Source organism: Podarcis gaigeae, assembly GCF_964106915.1.
Source record: "Podarcis gaigeae genome assembly, chromosome: 6".
In the NCBI taxonomy this organism is placed as follows: domain Eukaryota; kingdom Metazoa; phylum Chordata; class Lepidosauria; order Squamata; family Lacertidae; genus Podarcis; species Podarcis gaigeae.
In genome coordinates this window covers 56,114,150-56,132,123 of record NC_139682.1, presented here as the reverse complement: position 1 = coordinate 56,132,123, position 17,974 = coordinate 56,114,150, and the positions used below count along the sequence as shown (strand labels likewise).

The 17,974-nt window shown below is 44.7% G+C and overlaps 1 protein-coding gene across 3 annotated transcripts in view; it reads left to right on the top strand.

Annotated features, from left to right (window-relative positions):
- Positions 1 to 647: 647 nt before the first annotated feature.
- Positions 648 to 17,974, top strand: part of CC2D1B (coiled-coil and C2 domain containing 1B) — a 41,021-nt gene continuing 23,694 nt past the window's right edge. The window contains exons 1-6 of one of the 3 annotated variants that reach the window (XM_083742360.1): positions 648 to 767; positions 3,982 to 4,083; positions 7,813 to 7,945; positions 10,714 to 10,814; positions 16,108 to 16,224; positions 17,384 to 17,515. In XM_083742360.1, coding sequence (XP_083598486.1) covers positions 4,018 to 4,083; positions 7,813 to 7,945; positions 10,714 to 10,814; positions 16,108 to 16,224; positions 17,384 to 17,515 — 549 coding nt within the window. In that variant the 5' untranslated portion in view covers positions 648 to 767; positions 3,982 to 4,017. Of the gene's footprint in view, positions 985 to 3,981; positions 4,084 to 7,812; positions 7,946 to 10,713; positions 10,815 to 16,107; positions 16,225 to 17,383; positions 17,516 to 17,974 lie in introns of all 3 variants that reach the window. The other 2 variants (XM_083742362.1, XM_083742361.1) reach the window with 2 other exon arrangements.

Below are 17,974 nucleotides of genomic sequence, written 5' to 3'. Positions count from 1 at the left end.
TCCCGCTGCTCGGTCCCAGCGCCTGCCAACCTAGCAGTTCGAAAGCACCTCCGGATGCAAGTAGATAAATAGGGACCGCTTACCAGCGGGAAGGTAAACGGCGTTTCCGTGTGCGGCTCTGGCTCGCCAGAGCAGCGATGTCACGCTGGCCACGTGACCCGGAAGTGTCTCCGGACAGCGCTGGCCCCTGGCCTCTTGAGTGAGATGGGCGCACAACCCCAGAGTCTGTCAAGACTGGCCCGTACGGGCAGGGGTACCTTTACCTTTTACCTTACCTGGGCAAAAGTCCCATGAGTGGACACGTGTAGCATTTCGTGGAAGCTGGTTACGGAAAAATAGGAACGCCTATGAATAAACTAGATTCTTACTTGGGTTACCGCAGGTTCAAGAGAACCATCCCTATTTGCATTTTCTGGTGGGAAAAGAAAACACAAGTGCAAAAACCAACCAGTTATGTAGGGTGAAGGCAGAAACAGTGGTATAATATTTTTTTAAAAAACACAGGTGTATTTGGATTGCAGCGTGCTCGCTTGGGCTATCGGCCATGGGTATCCCGCGCGCGCGCGCTCTCTGGCTCTCCTTCCGCCTCATAGCTCCACCCCTTTTAGCCTCTCCCTTTTTATAAATAAATAAACCTCCGCGCCTGCGCGTTGCTGGGCCTCTTGGTGCAGCCCCTAGCAGAGTCGGAGTAGGCGGGGAAAGTTCTCTCCTCTCTGGGTCCGCGGCTTCCTGTCTGCTGCGCTGGAGCCCGTCGGCTGCGGCAGGAGGTGAGCTCGTGCCTTCGGGCGCCGCCCGTCTCGGCCGGAGGGGTAGTAGAGCAGCCCTGTCCCCACCGCGATAGGGCTGAGTAGGGAGGCAGCTGCCATGGTTCCTCCTCCTCCTCCTCGGTGGAAAAGGGTTGTTGCTACCTGAGCCTCAGAGCATAACCCAGCTCCTCCCTCTTCCTAGCCTTCTCTGGCGCGGTTGAGCCCTTAGAAAACAGGGGTCTGTGTATGTGTTGTGTGTGTGTTGTGATCATTGGCGAGCTGAAGAGCCTGTTTGACTCAGCGCGGTGTCCATTCACACATGCAGGCACGCCATTCGACTCGTAACTGAACGCCTGAGCAGCCTTTGTGGAAGCGCCCTGCATTTGATGTCAGCTGGTTGTAGCGGCGGGGGGCATCTGTGGTGGTCGTTTCATATACGCAAGACATTTATGTAGTCGCTGGCGATTAAGGTGTCCTTTGAAGTTAATGGTCCTGGAGCGGGGAAGGGGGCATGTCAACACAGCTGAGTCCAATTGGTGCCCCAAAGGAATAGTAACTTTGCAGGAGGATATCGCTGGCCCTCTCCTTTGCTTGAGCCGCAGAGTTTAATTTGAGCCAAGATTAGTCTTGGAACTGGTTTTGAATGCAAGAGCTCATGTGAGGCATGTGAAATTAGGAATAAAGGGCATGCCTCAGGAGTTTTGTAGGAGGATCTGCTCTATCTCAGAGTGTAAATATCAAGGCACACCTACACATCTGAGTCGATCTTTGCGCTGGGTCACATCACTGAGATTCCTTAACTGGAGATGTTGGGATAGGGAGCCCTGTTGGATCAGTCCAAAGACCCATCTAGTCCACCATCCTGTTCTCGCAGTGGCCAGCCAGATGTCCGTGGGTAGTTTGCAAGCAGGGTCTCTCCCTCCTTGAGATTCCTAGCAACTGGTATTCAGAGATATACTGCCTCCAACAGTACAGGTAGAACATAGCCATTGTGGCTGGTAGCCACTCATATTCATGAATTTGCCTAATTCTCTTTCAAAGCCGTCAAAGTTTGTTGTCATCACTACATCTTGTGGGAGTGAATTCTATAGTTTTAACTGTGTTATGTGAGGAAGTGCTTACTTTGGTCTGTGCTTAATCTTCCAACATACAACTTCATTAGATGTCCCTAGGGTTCTAATATTATTTATTGGGGGGGGGCACTTCCCTATCCCCTTTCTTCACAACGTTCATAAACTTAAGCACCTCTATCACATCCCAGTTTACTCTCTTTTTTCTCTCTAAACTAATACATTCTAAATGTTGTAACCTTTCTTCCTCCAGCCTCTTGATAATTTTGGCTATCTTTTTCTAAATCTGTTCCAGCTCTACAATATCCGTTTTAGAGATGAGGTGTCTAGAATTGTACTTAGTATTCCAAGTGTGTGTCACCATAGATTTGTATAATGGCATACTTTTATTTTCCTTTCCTATTGATCCCTAACACAGAGTTCACATTTTTCACAGATATTGCACACTGGGTTGAGCTACCCACTATGACCCCAGGCTCTCATTCCTGGTCAGTCACCACCGGTTCAGACTCCATTAACAAATATGTAAAATTAGGATTCTTTTGTCCCAATGTGCTTCACTTTACAGTTATTTACATTGATTTGCATTTGCCACTCTACTGCCTACATACTCAATGTGGAGAAATCCTTTTGGAGCTTCTTGCAATCCTTTCTAATTTTAACAGCCTTGAACAATTTGGTATCATCAGCAAACTTGACTACCTCACTGTTCATACCTTCCTCTGGATCACTAATGAAGAAGTTAAAAAGCACAGAATCCAATACTGATCCTTGGGGGGCTCCGCTTTCTAGGAGAACTGTTCATTTTCTTTAGTACACCTTTGACTCCTTTGTCATACAAAGGTCAAGCTGTTTTCTTAGCTGCCTTGAGTCGTGTCCGGGGGGGGGAAGGGAGGATATTATTATTAACAATAATAATAATACTAATAAACCAGTCTCCTGCTACTAATGCATTTCAATGTTTTTCTCGTAGTTAAGTCTTTGTTTTTAGCAATGTGCGCCTTCCATTCCTTTTTGCATGCATTGCTTTCCACTTGAAATTCTTTTTCCAAGGTGTGTGTTTCTTTTTGTTCTTCTCTTGGACAAGAGTTCCATTTTCTAAAGGAAGCCTTGCTTTGATGGCTTCCTTGACTCTGCACACCTCAGCTTCCTCTTGGCACCTTCCTTGATTTGAGGTATACATTCTGAATGAGCTTCTGTTGTGGTGGTTTTGAACAACCTAAAGCATTCTAAAGAGATTTGACCCTCTTCACTTTGCATTTCAACTTCCTTTTTACTATTCCCCTCATTGGGGAGGAAGTTTCTTATTTTGAAGAAAAATGTTACTGGTTTGAATTAGTGAATTATTGAACCTCAGTACTAAATGCATGCAAAAAAATGTGCACTGCTACTGTTGTGCTATAACCCCACTTCTTTCCTTGCCAACCCCCCCCCCAAAAAAATCTGGGTGGTACCTCGGTTTAAGAACAGTCTGGTTTAAGAACGATTCGGTTTACAAACTCCGCAAAACTGGAAGTAGTTTGCGAACTTTACCTCAGTCTAAGAATGGAATCTGAATGGTGGAAGGGCACCGGTGGCAGGAGGCCTCATTACAGAAAGTGTGCCTTGGTTTAAGAACGGTTTCGGTTTAAGAACGGACTTCCTGAACAGATTAAGTTCATAAACCAAGGTACCACTATAGTCCGTTGGCAGGACTTCCTGCTCAGTGGATATGGTTTGTAGACAACATTGAGATTAAGGCTGCCCTTCATTATTTTATTTTATTAACTGTTGGGTGGCCATAATCTAAATGGCAGCAGTGACTTGTTTCCATCTATTTTGGGGTAGGGAAGCTCAGGCAATAAAGATCTTCTAGAAGCCAAAGTGACCAGCTTTTCCACTCCTATATTGGCTATAGGAAAGTGGTGGGTGGGAGAGAATGACAAACTGCCTTCTAGAATAATATCTAGCAGATGACGGCAACAAGCTGGTATCATATTTTTTTTTAATTAAAGTTTTTTTTTCCATTTTGTAAAATATAATGGGATCGACATGTATAAATCCACAGTGGCACGTTACCTGAATACCAAGCTTGTATCTTTTTGACCTTGTTTCCAGTCAAGGTAGTTTCCATGTTCTAATTGAGAATGCTCTTGTCTGTTATGTTTGGGTATTATTGTCTGTAGGTAACTTTTGTGGACTCAGCAAAACCATAAGCCAAGATGCTTGGCAGAAGACCCAAGAAAAGCCCCCAGGTGAAAGGTCAGGCAGCTGCTGCTGCAAAACAGGTATATATATACATATCTTCTCCCAATTCTGTATGTACTTGTTAGAACAGTTTAAACTTTAAGTCCATTTGCTTAGCCCAAGTTGTTATGCTGCTATGATTCAAAGATTCTTTGGAGTGTATTGTACTTTAGTATCTGTAAGAATAGAGAAGCAGTGCCTTTGATTACCCATATTTGAGTTGCATCAGGAATTCACTTGGAGATTTTGTTCCAGAAAGACTTGAATTATACAAGTATCTCATCTTTCCTGTACTTTGCAATGGTAGGCTTCCTTAGAATTAAACCAGATCTGACAGATGTTTAGCCAATACTTCTTAAAAAAACTGTACCTCTGCTAGGGGCTTTATCCTTGAAGTCTGTGCCTTGTGACCTGATGAGTCATTGTCTGATTAGCCTTTTAAGTTCCCATCAGAATTTCCTGCCAGCTGTTGGATGCCGGGGAAACATTAAGAGACAGGGTAGTTTAAGGAGCAAGCAGCAGCCCTTTGAGAGAAGCAAACAGAAAGTTGGAACGCTTGACACCTACTGAACAAACTTGGTTTCCTTCTCCGTTGTCATAAGTCTTGCTGGTAGTGCCAGGCGATTGCCTCCACAAGCTAAATATGTGTTGCTGTTGCATGTTACAGGTAATAGAGCTGTGCGATATCAGCGGCAACTGCACTCCCCTCAGCTAAGTGGTTTCACGGAGCCCCCACCCCACCGCCGGCTCACGGGAGCCAGCACCAGGCTGGGGGCTCCTTAAACTGCTCAGCTGAGGTTAGGGCAACTGCACACTCCTCAGTCAAGCAGTTTAAAGATACAGAGGGAGGAACAAGCTGTATCGGCGCCTCGCAGAGTGCAGTGGTGGTTTCACTCAGCGATATGTCACTGGTGAAATCACCACCGCTCTTGAGTCCCTCTGCTAGCAGCGCCACTGGAGGAAGGAACTCTAGCAGATGCTGGTAGCAGAGGGACTCAGGACCGGTGGTAATTTCACCGCCGATATACCACTGAGTGAAGCTGACATCACAGTTTGCTCCTCTGCGATATATCACTCGGGCCTAACAGGTAACTTAGGTACGAGTGTTCATATAATAAATGAAGAGGGCAAAAGTAGTTAGTACTTAAAAGCAAATACATATGGAATCAGAGCTGAGAGGTGCCACAATGCTGCCCAGGGCAACCTCCTCTATGAAACAGGATCTGCCAGTTTCCCACAGATTGGCTTATGCACCCAGGACACAATGTGCCATGATCAAAGAACACGTATGGCTTAGAAAAGTGCTAGCTGAACAAACTCATCCGTGCAAGTAGGAGACACTGCATGCTGCAGAAGGAAAGCAAAACCTTCCAAACTTGCTAGCCAGCCTAGCCTTATGGAAGAGAGAACAGGTCTTGTTTCTCTAGAATGTGATCCTTATGAAAGTGTCACATTTTCAAGCCAGTTGCAAGATCTGAACCCTTCACGAGTCAGAGGGTTTCAAAACACTGATTAGAAAACGAGGGAAGCAGTGCTGCAGGGTAGAAGTGCCAAAAGCAAACCATCAAACCAACAATTTAGAACTGTGCACTGTCACGACTGGAAATTGCATTGGGAGCTGGTAATGAATAGGGCAGGCTACCTGCTTCAGGATTTATTTTTATTGTTATATTTTTATATCCCACATTTTCTCCAAGGAGCTCAAGGTGGTATACATCCTTCTCTTGCTTCCCATGTTATCTGCACAACAACCCTGTGAGGTAGGTTGTGCTGAGATACTGAAACTGGCCCACATTCACCCATTGAGCTTCATGGCTGAGCAGGGAATTGAACTCTGGTCTCCCAGGTCCTGGTCCAGTGCTTTAACCACTACACCATACTGGCCCTACAGAATTACCTACTTCAGTGCATGCACAGCAGTGAAGCCGGGAAGTGAGGATGTAATGATTTGAACAAGGCCAGTGAGTGTCTTCCTCTTCTCCCTCCTAATGTGATGTGGGTCAGCACCCAAATAGGGATATACTCTTCTGTGTTTTCCAGAGTAAGTCAGAGCAAGCCTGCAGAGAATCTGTTTGCAAGATGGCTTGGTACTAGATGATTTTTAAAAGAATAATAATGAATGCAACTTCCTCCTTATGTTGACAGGTAGGAAACGGGCAACAACCAACTTTTTGTTTGGTTGTTAACCACTGTGGTATGTGTTTTCGTTAGCTTTCACAAGTTAAATGGGAGCGCTATGACACAGCAGCATCAAATCAAGGAAACAGATCTTGTTTTTTCAGTTTTTGTGGGTTCTGTCGTAGAATAAAGAAAAGCACACCCTCAATTCACTCATAGAACTTGCCAGATCAGCAGGGCCTTACTGTTTGAGAGTATATCCAACATTCCCCATTCCTGACTATTGCAAGCAAAGGTAGATGGTGTTGGGCAAACTGTCTTTCACAGGAGCTTGTGTTACGTTACTGATCTTCTCATCATGGAACACTTGATGAACCTCAGAGCAAACCCAGGGATCTGAAAGCCTCTGAGCTAGGATTATTAACGGGCACTGTTACAGGGGCCACATAACAAATAGATATTTTAGTGCGTCAGCACCTACACTTTGGAGCTTTTTGGCTGTTGACACCACACAAGTGCCTTCCCTGTATTCTTTTCACCACCTGCTTTTAACATTTTTGTTCAGAGATGCCTGTCTGCACATGTAGAAGTTATATGTGTTTGATCAGTTTTTAGCTGCTATGGGTTTTAACCCATCAGCTTTCAGATTTTAAAACTTACATTTTTGTGTGTGAGAATTTTAATGTTTTATGTTTTTGTAAACTGCTTAGAGCTTTTCTTGCAATCAAGTGGTATATTCATTTTGTCCAGTAAATAAATAAATACTCCTCCCTTCTCCCACGACCAAAAAATGCAATTTCCTAACACGTATGACTTTCCTTATTGGTACACTGTTCTTTTCCGAACAGATTCATACTTAACAACAACCAAAAATCCAATTCTACCAAGAAAAAAGCATTCCAACTGAGAGCCAGTTCTAATCAGAGTGTTGGACAAGATTCAAACTACCCCTCAGCCATGAAGCTTTCTGGGCCAATCACTATATCTCAGCCTAACCTATTCCCAGGGTTTTTGTGAGGCTAAATGTTGAAAGTGAAATTATGTACACCACCCTGAGCTCCTCAGAGCAAAATTACAGTGTAATAAATGTAATGGATAAAGAATACAAAGGTTTACATATATTTATTTTCAAAGCTTCTTATTAAAATCTGTGTATAATCTTGTTTGTTTGTTTACATCTATCTTTTGGCTGTAATATCAATTCTATGTTTTAACTCTTAACTCCAGTAATGTCAGTTGTGTTTATGTTTGTACTGTAATTCAATTGTTTATATCCTTTCTGAATTTTGGTTGGTTGTAAAGAACACATCAAGGTTTAAAATGCATATATATTTTTTGGGGGAAACATTTTGCATAATATTGTAAATGTAATCTTGGCACATAACTTAAGCTTTTTCTTCAAGCTAGAATTTGGTAGCTTCAGTTTGTCAGCATGACAACATCTGTGTAGAGCTCATGTGATCTGGAAATCTTAACAAATCTCTAGGCAGGTGATCTTCATTTTTATAATCTAGGGCTGAGTCCAGGGCAGAGAAGTTAACAAAGCCTTGGTTCAGAGCAAGCAACACCTGTGCTGGTGTTTCTGATGAATGACCATTGTAAGTAAGTTGTCTTAAGCCTCCTCACTGAGCTGGTTTCTCTTTTGGCATCAGCTGGGACTTTTCGTAGAGTTCAATCCTGAAGAGATGATGCTAGACCTGGAGGATGACGGGGACCTAGAAGCAGAACTAGCTGCTATCACTGGAGAGAACTTGCCTGCTGGGAAAACAAAACCCAAAGGAAAAAGTAAGCATGTGCACTGGAAACTTTGAATTGTTTAAGGTAATTAGAGGTCGCATTTGTACTTTTTGCCTTTGCGAGGCAACTGATAATTAAGAGCCCATACACAAGTACCGTGTTTTTTTTTTTGCAATCCTATATATCAGGGATGGGGAACCTTTTGCAGCCTGTGAACTACATTTCCTCATAGGCAGTCTTCTAGGGTGGTGAGTGGAACCAGAGGCAAAAATGAATGGAGCAACAGGTGTTAACTCTGAACTTTATAGAGTACATTCAACCATGCAAAAGACAGAGGTTTCTACCTGCCCTGCCCCCAGTCCCCCCCTTCCAGGTAAACAAGAGGCGTTATCACAGTTCAAGGATGCATTCCAGCCAATCAAAAGCCCCTGAGGAGGGTCAGTAAAGGTTGTGGCCTGGGGAGAGTCCTGAGGGCTGTATTTGACCCCTGGACCTTAATTTTCCCACCTTTGGTATACCTGTCTGCTGAAAAGTAAACCCCTTTGAGTTCTTCATTCCAGGGAGGGGATTGCAGCCTACTTTTGTAACTGGATCTGTAGGGAGCCAATCAGAATGAGAAAATAAAGCTACTCTTGTTCAGACACGGTGGAAATTGGTAACCTGAAGAATTACGATGCATATGTTGTTACATGTTATTGTGACAGTACAATCAGATGTTCTTATTTATTTACTTATTTACTTACTTTTGCCGGGTTTCTAGTAATACAAGTTATTTGGATGATGTGTAACAGCTAAGTGTAAAACAGAAGTAAAGCTTAAGCATAGAATAATACAAACAAACATAGAAGAGAACAAACAAATTCAGTTTTTAAAAACAAAGGTAAACCAGCCTTATCATGTGAAAAAGGCTAAGAAGGGAGTAAAGACTAACCAGCCACTATTAAAACAAAAACCACTTACTGTTAAACAATAATTCAAGATATATATATATATATATATATATGCATGCAGGAGAGCATATGATGTTGGACTTTTAAATCTCCTTGCTTGCCTTCCTTGCTGTTTTAATTTTATACTTCTGTAGTGATGCAGAATGAGACAGGCTGAAATTGGTGTGGAAGCTATAGTAACAAACAGTGAAGTGAGCAATTGGAGTCAAATAGAGCAGTTGAGAAAGAAAATTGGGCAGATGGCTGAGCATGATGAAGGCGATAATGATACAAAAGTGGGAGAGGATGAGCTGTATATACAAACTTTAAGACTCATGACTGAGAGTTTAAAAGATAACAGAAGAGGAGTGGACTGACACTGAAATGATGTAATAGTGATCATTCAGCAGAGTCATTGGGCTAGAAAATAGATTGTTGAGGACCAGGTTTTATATCCCTGCTCAGCCAAAGGTATTGTTAGTTTTTTGCTCTCCTGCATTCCCCATTTGTAGAAGGACCATAAAGTCACTGTGTCCCTGGCTTCTGGTGGAGACAAAAAAGGCCTAACCCGTAGTGCACTTTTCACATCAAAAGTGCTTCATAAATGATGATCGCTTTTAAAAAGCAACAACAACAACCTGTGTATAATCACTCCGCCATCCTATCCTTCAGGTGGTATAATGAGGGCAGAAGATGGAGTTGAGAAAGACAAACAAATTCCTTAGGCAAGGTACCACAAGGTTAGCGTGGATGTAGTCCTCCACAAGTTGCATTTTGACATTGTTGCATGCAATACAGAGATCCTGTATTGCTTGGAATTCTGCTTGGAAGAATAGGTCTAAGTCAAAATAACATTGTGTGGCCATGCATCTTTGTACTTCTGGATGAAAACTTTGAAAGATCACTGTGCTACACAATAGGCTGGTTCATACAGAACACTAACTCATGGTTTAGCACAACCTAGAGTACGTCCATTGCACACTCTGCTTTGCTTCTCTCACAGCATTTGGTTTCTCTTCCACCCTGGCCTAATGTTATGCGTAAACCAGAGATCACAGGTTTTAGTGCTACACAAGCGAGCCTCATGTCAGGCATGTACACCCCCTCCCCCTTCCTCCTCCCCTCCCATCCGATAGTAAGATTGATGCCAAGTTTACTTTCATTTTCAAAGACTCTTGGTTTTGGGGGGAGGTTTAGGCGTGGTTTGCTGAAGATGTGTTTTTGTTGGCCAGGTTTATTTCCTAAATTGACTGTTGAGACTTTGTTTCCTATAATAGCTTAGGATTGGTAGAGAACAGGGGTTGCCAACCTTTTTGGACCAGTGGGCACCTTTTGAATTTTGGAAGCGTGTTTTGGGTGCCAGTCACAACTTGCCTGCCACGGTGCACATAGTTTAACAGAAAATTTAAGAGAGAACAGCCATTCCTCACCACATTATACAATATTGATTATGTACTCAAATTCAACCATTCTACTGTTGTGTAATAACAACAGTTAACATTCCTCGAATGACCATGTTTCACTCACCCACCCACCCCTTCAGAAAACCCCCCCATGGGAGAAGGAAGTATCTGCAATTGTGGGTGGGGGGAAGCAATTTCTCTCCTTGCACCCTGAAACAAAATACACAACAACAACAACAACATGAAGTCCACAAACTTGATACCCACAGTCACTAGTTTCATGATCCCTACATAAAGAAGGAAAACAACGTGATAGTTTAGTTATAACTACTTAATGTCTTTTAATGGCTAAAACCAACAAAGTGGCCAAGATGAAGAAAAGTCTTTTAAAAACCTGCCACAATGTTAGGGTCACAGTAATTGTTTGTCTGTCTGAACCTTAGGGTTCCTCCCTTAGGATCTCCTTTTTAATTGTGTTCTCCAGCTCCCCTGCCTATGGATCATATTGAAAAGATGGCCGCTGAGTGCATGAAGGACTTGGATGAAGATGATGATGAAGGTCTGGAAGAAGATACCGAACTTTTGGTATATATGGGATTCCGTTGCAAGGCTGTTTTTTTTTTTTTTTGGTGTAAAGGAAGAGGCATCATCCCCTTATAGGAAAGACTGCATGTGATAACACTCAAAATTCTTGTGGGTCTGGAACACTGAAAGAGAGGTGCAAGCAGTTCTTCCTAGTAATTGGCTGTAACCATTAAAGCTCAGAATTTTCCAGAGAGCAACGGCAGGTGTGTGGGTTTCACCTTTCCTGCTTGGTACTGGCTCTGTTTCCTCAGGCTGGAGTAGAAGTGGTGTCTGTTTCTAGCTGCCAGAGGGGAAAGAAGAAACTTGTCTGGAAAAGAAATTGTGACATTCCTGAGGTTTGAACTGGGCTGCAGGTGAATTAAATTTAGAAGTTTTTCCATAATGTTTGAAGAGATAGTAGCATCTGGCAGTACTACTGATGAACTTCATGTGCACCAAGACCCACTCACACAGGTTTCTTAAGGATCTTGGGAAATAAGGCTGAAAACTTACTACCGTATTGGCCTGAATATAAACCGCACCTGAATATAAGCCACACCTTTAAAATTCATGGGGGGGGGAGAAATACCTGAATATAATACCCAAATATAAACCGCTCCCTTAAAATTATGCAGGCACTCACACCCGTTCCGTTTTACCACATGTCTGTTTCAGCAGCAATATTGTAAAAGCCAATTTTTGTAAGATCGCAAAGATAAGCCACACTTTAGCTTTACATGGTCAGAATTTGGAAAAAAAGTGAGGCTTATATTCAGGCCAATGTGGTATTTCTCTTGGAAGTTGTTTTTAAAACTGCTTTGCACCCCCTAAAGTGATTATGTCCTATCACACATGATCCTTATATTAAAATCATTTCCATATTCTTTAATACAAGGCTGGGAGAGGCAGGAGGAAATCTTAATCAAATGAATATGATGGCATATTCACTGGAACATCATTAAGGCCTCTTGAAAAGTAATGTTTTCTCTCAACTGCAGTTTTTGGAGTTTCCAGATTTGGAATTCAGGCATATCAGGAAGGCTGCTATATAAGAACTTTTACTACAATCTTGTGTACAAAAAACACTTTGAGGTTTTGTTTTGTTTTGTTTTAACAGTCAAGTAGTATCTAGATAACATTATGAAATATAAAATACAATTGTGCTTGGTTAAGTCCCATAGTACTCCCCTGAGTGAGTGCTTGAGGGCCCTGCTCCTTCCTGCCACTTACCATCTGGCCTGGGGCGGGGCCTGAAGCCTCATAAGGACTGCATGCTGCTTGCTGCCTGCTGCCCAGGAGGACTCCCCTGAGTGAGTGCCTGAGGGCCCTGCTCTTGCCACTTACCACCTGGCCCAGGGCGGGGCCTGACAGGCCTCACTAGGACAGTGTTACTGCAGGAGGGGCACAGAGTGTTTTTAAAATGTTTTTAAAAAAATTCTTTTGGATTTTTTGTATGTGGGGGGGTGGGGGTGGGATGGATGTTTGGTTGGGTTTGGGGAATTATTTTTTTATTCTGATGTTTTTGTAATTTTTACATTTTTTTTGTTTGTATTGTTTTATTGGTTTTGTTTGTTTGTATAAGTTGTTATTTTGTTCTTAGGGGGAGGGGTCAGGGCTGCCGGGGAGTGGACCCCAGCCCACAAAATGGCTGGGGCATGTTCCACAGGGGGGAATGCACTGGGACAACCGATCTCAGTGATCACGGGTAGGAGGAGGAGTTACGCTAAGACCAGACCATGTCATTACAGAGGAGGCAGGTTTAGTCGTTGTCTGAGGACTATTCCTGCCTCCGGGTCTGGTCCTGACCGGATGGATACTAGAATCAGCAAGGGATACCCACATGACCTGAAGGTGCTGCTGTGCAATGCCAGGTCAATGACTCATAAGACCACTGCCATCCATGACTTGATCATGGATGGAGGACTCGACCTGGCTTGTGTAACAGAGACTTGGTTGGATGAAGCAGATGGGCCTGTCCTTGCCGCTGCTTGTCCACCAGGTTTCTCTTATGCACAGCAACCCAGGTCATGTGGGCAGGGAGGGGGGGTTGCAGTGATTTTTAGAAAGTCATTAGTTTGCACCAGGCGTCCTATTGGGAAGACCCAGTTTTCTGAGTGCATGTTCTGGAAGTTGGGCAATAGGGGCAGTACAGGATTCCTTTTGGTGTACCGACCTCCCCGCTGCACCAAGGATTCCCTGCCCGAGCTGCTTCAGGTCGAGGCGGATGTTCTCCTGGAGACACCTAGCTTGGTCGTCCTAGGGGATTTTAACATCCATGCCGACACGACCTTACAAGGGGCAGCTCGGGACTTCGTGGAAAGCATGGCCTCCATGGGGCTGTCCCTGAATAAGTCTGGCCCAACCCATAGCCGCGGACATGCCTTAGACCTGGTGTTTACCTCTATGGATGTTGGTGATCTGACACTAAGTAAAAGTGAAACAAAAGAAGTGCCATGGTCAGATCACTTCCTGGTGCAACTGGACTTCTCTGCGACCCATCCCCTCTGCAGGGAGGTGGGACCAATTCGGATGGTCCGCCCCCGCCACTTAATGGATCCAAATGGTTTCCAGAGAGTGGTAGGGGATGCTTTATCCCATGTTGATGGCCTTTCAGCTGATTCCCTGGTGGCCCGCTAGAATGCGGAGTTAACCAGGGCTATTGACTGTTTGGCTCCGAAGCGCCCTCTCCGATTGCATGGAGCCCGGAGAGCCCCGTGGTTTTCCACGGATCTGAGGGCAATGAAAGAATCGTTGAGACGGCTAGAGCGCCGGTGGCGGATAACTCATTCCGAATCTGATCGGACACAGGTTAGAGCTCAACGTCGAGCCTACCAAGTGGCGATAGCGACGGCGAAGAAGAATTTATTCACCGCCTCTATTGCATCTGCAGAAAACAGCAGCAGGAGACTTTTTCAGGTGGTTCACAATTTAGCGGAACCACCTGTAACATCAGGGCCCAGTATGGGCCACATATTCTCCTGCAATGATTTTGCAAAGTTTTTTGCAGATAAAATCGCTCAGATTCGGGAAGAAGTAGACTCCACCGTGGGAGCAGGGCCAGGGCGGGAGAGTGCTAGAGTTCTGTCTAGTCAAGTTGAGTGGGATCAATTCCAATCTGTTACCTCCGAGGATGTGGACAGGCTGCTTGGACGAGTGAAACCAACCACCTGTCTCCTGGATCCTTGCCCATCCTGGCTTATAAAAGCTAGCCGGGAAGGACTGGGCGATGGGCTTCGTGGGGTGGTGAATGCTTCCCTCCATGAGGGAGCCTTCCCAGACCCACTGAAAGAGGCGGTTATTAAACCGCTTCTTAAAAAACCATCTTTAGATGCGGCCACAATGGCCAACTATCGCCCAGTCTCAAATCTTCCATTCTTGGGCAAGGTGATAGAGCGAGCGGTTGCCGAACAACTCCAGGCACGCCTGGAAGAAGCGGACCATTTGGATCCCTTCCAGTCGGGATTCAGGCCTCATCATGGGACTGAAACTGCCTTGGTCGCACTGGTTGATGATCTCCGGCGGGCTAGGGACAAAGGTGAGAGCTGTTTCCTAGTTCTGCTGGATCTCTCAGCGGCGTTTGATACCATCGACCATAACATCCTTCTGGACCGTCTTGAGGGGCTGGGAGCTGGGGGCACTGTCCTACAGTGGTTCCGCTCCTTCCTCCTGGGCCGTGTTCAGAAAGTGGTGGTGGGGGATGAGTGTTCAGACCCCTGGGCTCTCACTTGTGGGGTGCCTCAGGGTTCTGTCCTCGCCCCCATGCTTTTCAACATCTACATGCAGCCGCTGGGAGAGATCATCAGGAGGTTTGGGCTGGGTGTTCATCAGTATGCAGATGATACCCAGCTCTACCTCTCTTTTAAATCAGAACCAGTGAGGGCAGTGAAGGTCCTGTGTGAGTGTCTGGAGGCGGTTGGAGGATGGATGGCGGCTAACAGATTGAGGTTGAATCCTGACAAGACAGAAGTACTGTTTCTGGGGGACAGGAGGCGGGCAGGTGTGGAGGATTCCCTGGTCCTGAATGGGGTAACTGTGCCCCTGAAGGACCAGGTGCGTAGCCTGGGAGTCATTTTGGACTCACAGCTGTCCATGGAGGCACAGGTCAAATCTGTGTCCAGGACAGCTGTTTACCAGCTCCATCTGGTACGTAGGCTGAGACCCTATCTGCCTGCGGACTGTCTTGCCAGAGTGGTGCATGCTCTGGTTATCTCCCGCTTGGACTACTGCAATGCACTCTACGTGGGGCTACCTTTGAAGGTGACTCGGAAACTACAACTAATCCAGAATGCGGCAGCTAGACTGGTGACTGGGAGCGGCCGCCGAGACCATATAACACCGGTCTTGAAAGACCTACATTGGCTCCCAGTATGTTTCCGAGCACAATTCAAAGTGTTGGTGCTGACCTTTAAAGCCCTAAACGGCCTCGGTCCAGTATACCTGAAGGAGCGTCTCCTCCCCCATCATTCTGCCCGGACGCTGAGGTCCAGCGCCGAGGGCCTTCTGGCGGTTCCCTCATTGCGAGAAGCAAAGCTACAGGGAACCAGGCAGAGGGCCTTCTCGGTAGTGGTGCCCACCCTGTGGAACGCCCTTCCAGCAGATGTCAAAGCAATAAACAACTACCTGACATTCAGAAGACATCTGAAGGCAGCCCTGTTCAGGGAAGTTTTTAACGTGTGATATTTTACTGTATTTTTGGTTTTTATGGAAGCCGCCCAGAGTGGCTGGGGAGGCCCAGCCAAATGGGCGGGGTATAAATAATAAATTATTATTATTATTATTATTACTTCACTGGGACATAATTGTATGCAAGATTGTGGCTTTTGTTTGCTTTACAGGCTCTAGAGTTCTTCATAGATGTGTGTTCTTCAGAACCGTGCAAGTTCCTGGTTGCCTAAGGGGCCCTTAAAAGGCATACAGGAAGTTTACAAATCACAGCACAATTCTACCCATCCTAAACCACACATATATAAGAGGTTTAACTGGTATTATTTTGTTGCCAATTCAAATTAGCTAAAATGTGGTGCATCACTTGGACAGCATGTAGGTTTTACATGAAGCTTTTAATCTCTGATAGAAAGCTGCCACAGAGGAACATAAATGAGGCAGCCTTATTCACATACAACAGTGAATTTTTGTAAAGAAAAAAGTGCAGTTGTTTTGGCATAAGAAGAACGCTCTTTGATTCTAAGTAAGAGATTTCCGGGCCCCACCTTTGAATGATAGCAGTGGAAAGTACCCCGTGGTTCACTTTAATTCAGTGCTCAAAATAGAAGTAGCTCTTCTTTAGCAACAATTGCACTGTTTCATGCTCTAGGCAGAGTTGCAGGAAGTCCTGGGAGAGGAAGATGGAGGAGGAAGCGGTGAATGTGAGACGGAAACAATAGAAGAGTCTTCTGTAGCCGCAGAGGAGCCCAGCGATCTACCAACACAGGTAAATGAAATCTTTTGCTTTGAGCCTGGAAAACTGGATTTTAAGGAATGTAAAGGTCAAGCCCTTCAGTGTATGAATTGCACTGCATTGGGGGGGGGGGTTGTGGGGTGGTTGTTTTTTTAAATAAACCAACAACCTGCCCTCTGTACTGGGACTATAGCAAAGTGTTTAGCTTTCATTTAAAGTGAATTTGGAAGTTGGTTAGAACCTTGAAAGTGAGAATGTGATGCAGGCAACTGAGCGAAGACAATGGCTGTGACCTGGGCTCCTGGAGACAGCGGATTTTAACAGCGTAGTAAGTCAGGCTGTAGACAAGGGATGGAGAACCTGTGAGCCTCCAGAGGTTGCTGAACCCCCAACTTCCATCAGTCCCAACCAGAATGGTCTGTGGTCAGTTATGATGGAAACCTTAAGCTCAGCAACATCTGGAGGGCCACCGGTTCCCCACTCCTCCTACATAGACGGTGTAGGATTGAACAAAACCACCTCAGGACATTTTCCTTGGCTGGAGTTGTGTTTAGGGCTTGTGTTTGGTTGCCTCTTCCCTTTGAACACATTCTGTGAGTTTTCTCTGTTCCGTTAGAGTTAGGTTTGATGAGCAGTGCTGCCGATATTTACTTAACATTGGCAGCTTCTTGGCAGAGTGTATTTGTAAAGTGAATAAGTGCTAGTGGCATTTCTAGTCTCTTGAATTTGTAGCGTTTGTCTGATGATTTTTCCATCCCCCCTGCGGAAGGAGAGAACTTTGTAAGCAAACAAGTTGAAGAAAACCGTTAGAGAGCTCACAGCAGAATAGAGAAAACATTTTCAATACTTCAAAATAACTTTGCAGTCGGTCTCTGTCTGAAATGACGAAGACCTTCCGACTAAATATGCCCAGTGGCTGTGAATGTTTCCTGAGGTGTTCCACCCACCCACTTCTCTGCTGCTGCTTTGGCAGAAAGCCGAGAGGTGACTTGTGGAATTTTTGCAGAAGAACAGACACTCATCTGTTCAAGGGAGGTGGCTCAGCCTCTTATGCCTTGAGTCCTAGGTGTGCATGTTCCAGAGAATGTGGTTCTCTCCCGCCCCGATACTTGAATGTCTGATTTAGAGTTCAATTCTGGTGGGCAGAATACTTGTCATCTTTGTTGGTCTCATTTCCTTTATCTTCTTTGAGATGGCGCCTGCTGTTTCCAGTGGACTGCAACAAACAATAGAAGAAAGGATAGTTAACTATAAGGCAGCTATACTCAACGCAAAGGACGCCGGCGAGAGTTCCAAAGTGCGACGGTATGAACGGGGCCTGAAGGTATGTTGGGACCACAGATTCTCATCCTTTTAGCAGAGAAGGGAAAATGCTGTTCAAAACAGGCTATGAGTATCAGCCATTAATTCAGTGCAAAGATGTATGCAGGAAAGAACAGAGGCGTAGCATTCATTTTTTCACTTTTGTAAATGAGTGCTAGTCTTGTTCTGTCTAAAATCTTTGTATAGACAGAATTGTCTAGGTTAAATTAAACATTCATTAATGCTTCTTTAGTATGGTATCATGACATTAATCTGGATGAGGTTCTCTCTTTTTTTTTTTACTGCTTTAGTAGGTGGGAGTTTAATTGAGGTTGTTTTATCTTCTCTAGACTTGTTGCTGTTGCTGTTGTTGTAATTGTAATCATTACAGTTTCATACACTAGCACTCATTCCCAAGCAGCAGTTCATTCAAATGGAAACTTTTATTACAGACTCTAGATATTAGAGAGAGCTACCATAT